This window comes from Giraffa tippelskirchi, chromosome 10, assembly GCF_054371585.1.
Source record: "Giraffa tippelskirchi isolate mGirTip1 chromosome 10, T2T-mGirTip1v1.2.pri, whole genome shotgun sequence".
Taxonomy (NCBI): domain Eukaryota; kingdom Metazoa; phylum Chordata; class Mammalia; order Artiodactyla; family Giraffidae; genus Giraffa; species Giraffa tippelskirchi.
Window position 1 is genome coordinate 20990410 of NC_137284.1, and position 4039 is coordinate 20994448.

General features: G+C 40.1%; 1 protein-coding gene across 1 annotated transcript; it reads right to left on the reverse strand.

Moving 5' to 3' along the window:
- Window positions 1-618: 618 nt before the first annotated feature.
- Window positions 619-1548, reverse strand: LOC145523833 (olfactory receptor 8A1-like). Its single transcript, XM_081534883.1, has one exon. It carries the CDS (start codon window positions 1546-1548, stop codon window positions 619-621), a length of 930 nt encoding a protein of 309 aa, XP_081391009.1.
- Window positions 1549-4039: the final 2491 nt, after the last annotated feature.

The window sequence follows — 4039 nt, forward strand, 5'->3', positions numbered from 1 at the left end:
GACTACTGGAAAAACCATAGCTTTGACTAGATGGACCTTTTTTGACAAAGTAATGTCTCTGCTTTTTAATATGCTGTCTAGGTTGGACATAGCTTTTCTTCCAAGGAGCAAGCATCTTTCAATTTCTTGGCTGCAGTCACCATCTGCAGCGATTTTGGAGCCCCCCACCTCCGCCTGCAAATAAAGTCCATTACTGTTTCCATTGTTTCCCTATCAATTTGCCATGAAGTGATGGGACCAGTTGCCATGATCTCTGTTTTTTGAATGCTGAGTTTTAAGCCAGCTTTTTCACTTATCCTCTTTCAATTTCATCAAGGCTCTTTAGTTCTTCTTTGCTTTCTGCCATAAGATTGGTGTCTTCGGCATATCTGAGATTATTTATATTTCCTCTGGTAATCTTGACTCCAGCTTGTGCTTCATCCAACTTAACATCAGCTGGCTTCAAACAGAAATGGAAGGAGACAGAGGGTGGGAAGAAAGAGGGAAGGAGGCAAGAGCAGTCACCCAGTCTTGCAGAGAAGGGACTATTTCCAAACCCAAGTGGGTGAGCATTTGGAGTGCTCCCCTCTGGGATTCATAAGTTATTTTTAAAACTGAGAAAGAATCATAACATTTGTATCAAAAGAATTTTTCCCCCAGAGTTTTCTCGATGGCCACCTTTACCTCCTTATTCCTCAAGCTGTAGATCAGGGGGTTCAGCATGGGGATCACTGTGGTGTAGAACACAGAGGCCACGTTCTCCTGGGCCAGGGAACTGGCCGTGGAGGGTTTCAAGTACATGAATGCGGTTGTTACATAGAAAATCCCCACGGCTGCAAAGTGGGAGCTGCATGTGCTGAATGCTTTGGACCTTCCCTCTGTGGTACTGATGCGGAGAATAGTGGACAGGATGAAGGCATAGGAAATTAGGACTGTTGAACTGGTGACTATGAAGTTGAATACAGCAAAAATGAAGACTGTCATCTCAACATGGTAGGTGCTAGAGCAGGTTAGCTTCATGAGGGGGAGGATTTCACAGAAGTAATAACTGATGAGGTGTTCACAATAGGATTGTTTCAACATGAGGCCAGTCTCTATGGTTGAGCCAATGAACCCTATGGCATAGACCGCAGCTACCAGCAGGGAGCAGACTCCATGAGACATGATGATGTTGTAAAGCAAAGGTCTGCAGATGGCAACATAGCGGTCATAGGCCATCACTGTCAGCATGTAACACTCAGCAATGACAAACGCCAGGAAGAAGTAGAGCTGGGACATGCACCCTGCATAGGAGATGGTGTTCTTCTCTGACACAAAGTTCACTAGCATCTTAGGGGTAATGACAGAGGAGTAGCAGAGATCCACAAAGGACAGGTTGCTGAGGAAATAGTACATGGGGGTATGAAGGTGAGCATTCAGACAAATCAGTGTTATCACGCCCAGGTTCCCCATCATGGTGACCAAGTAGATCCCAAGGAAGAGGAAGAAAAGTGGGAGCTGGAGCTCCGGCCGATCTGTCAAACCCTGAAGAATGAACTCTTTCACTGTAGAGTGATTTTCTGTAGCCATTCTCCTCTGGTTGGGGACCCTGTGGGGATGGGAAAGAAGAACTACCTGAAAGGCTGCTTCTTGCACTGCTTGGTGAAGCTAGTTTTGAGCATTTGGGACCAGCAGAGTGATCTGATATCCTTCCTGATGAATGTTCCCTCATCCTGCTGTTTATTTTGGGAGGAAGACCAGACCCTGAGTATTTCAAAGGTCACGGATATGAGAAGGAAAACGGGGCAAGATCCGGAACTTTTACCACATTCATGTCTCTGAAATATCCTAGAGCAGTGGACCTTAAAGTCTAGTCCCTGGACCAGCATTGCTTGCATCACCTGAAGACATTAGAGATGCAGATTTTCTGGCCTCACCCCAGACTTCCCAAGGCAGGAACTCTGGGATGGGGCCCAGTGATCTGTGTATCACACTGTCTCCAGGTGAGGCTGATGCAGACTCAAGTCTGTGAACCTCATTCTTATAGATAACAAGCAGTAGAATTCATATTTTGCAGTTGGAGATGTATTTTGCTTCTGAAATGAAACTTCCCTGTGGTCTATGGAAGTTCTAAATGTTCACTGATTGTGAACGTACGAAAACTTGTCTCAAACGGATGTAGTGTCAGGGTGATATGGTAGTTACAACAGTATCACTGAGTTGCAAGTCAGTTTCTGTATCTGAAATATGAAATTAGTGATATCAATTCCTAAGGTGGTTGTAAAAATAATATTGGATAATGCATAGTTAGAAAATATTTTTCAAGAAGCCAGTTCCTATGAAAATGTGATGGGTCATTAGGTGTGTGGACTTCTTCGTGGCCTACAGAGGTTCTCATTTAATCCATCTGTGCTGAGGCCTCAGTCCTGGCACTTAGCATCATCTAGAGCAAGAGACCTCAACCTCCAGGATCTAATGCCTAATGATCTGAGGTGGACTTGAAGTAATAATATTAAAGTGCCCAATAAAGGTAATGTCCTTGAATCATCCTGAAACCATCCCCCTGCTACCTGGGTCCATGGAAAAATTGTCTTCCACAGAAGACAAAAAGATTGGGGACCACAGGTCTAGAGTAGGGCTCAATAGCTACTCTTACTATTGTTGTTTTTATTTTCAGATCATAAAATAAAGCCATTATCTCCTTATTGACACAGTATTCACATTATACACATGGCTGTAAGAAGCATGGGTCATCATTGCTTATAGATATCCCTTTTCTGAAATAAATATTTCTTAAGCTAAAACCCTAAATTTGCACTATTTTCTTTGCTCACTTTTACAGCTACTAACTTTTATGTAATGCTCATCAAAAGTCAATCTCATTAACTCCTCCCACAAGTTTTGTGTATAAGGAAAAATATGTCTAGAGTTGAATTTTCATTCCTAGGTTCATATGGAGGAAACTGAAGTGCCAGACAGAAGTGATTTTCCTGAGGCTTCCTAATTATCAAGGACTTGGAAGTGAAACTGCTTTCTTCTGATCATGAGCTCTTCCCTTGGCCCAAGCGTGCAGCCTTATAAACCTGCACATCTAGAGCTCTAAGCAATGTTGCGATTGAACATGCTTTATTCTTGGTGTGTTAGATTGTGCATAGCTAATACAAAAAGAAGAATATTGCATTATTTTCCTATTTTCTAGGAAACTTAGTCTCTAAAAGCTAAATTTACAAGCACAAAACTGGTTATGAAACTTTGGACTTCTGACTACCAGTCTATTTTGTTTTCAGTAAACTATGTTGCTTTGCTGTAGGTTGTCTTGTGTGCAGCACTTTGTTATTATTTAGTAAACTTAATCTATTGAATTTCTGGACATAAATGATAAATTTTATTAACAATTTCAGATTTTTAAATAAATTATCAAGGCACTATATGTGCATTGTAAGAAATCAGAAACACTAAGAAGCAAAAATACAAGCTATTTTCCTGCTCCTTGGAGACTAACAACAGTCTAGACTGTCTTTTTACATCTTGTCAGTGTATATATACTTACATGTGTATCTGCATATAGTATTTAAAAAATTTTGTAACCTATTTTTTAACTGTAGCACTTCAAAATGTGCTGTGTCATTTGATTCCTATAAGAATAATAATTTATGATTAATAAATTATTTCTATAAGAATAATAACTCTGGCACTAACCATATTTCTTATCTTAGTGTAAGAGTCATTGAATCTTTAGGATGTGGTGTGAAGACAAGAAAGTCTGCATTGCCTTTGTAAACTTTACATGTTAAATTATTGGTGGTTAAATTGTTTACTTCATAATAATTACTATCAGAAATAGCTAAGATTTTTTGAATACTATTTCCATTTATTACAAAGGAGAAAAAGTAGGTAGCAACAAAAGATTGAAAATATCTTACATATCCCCTTCTACTCAGTTTCTACCTCTTGAAACATGGAAAAATCCACCTGGAATATACCATTACCATAAATCAAAGTGCTTTACAGAGCAGTACAAAGTGAACATCATTTACTTAGTGCAGTGCTGATGGGAAAACCCTAGACAGCACTGAGAATT

Bases quoted from the DNA above. Each gene is read 5' to 3' on its own strand.
- LOC145523833 (XM_081534883.1), bottom strand. From the start codon at position 1,548: ATGGCTACAGAAAATCACTCTACAGTGAAAGAGTTCATTCTTCAGGGT.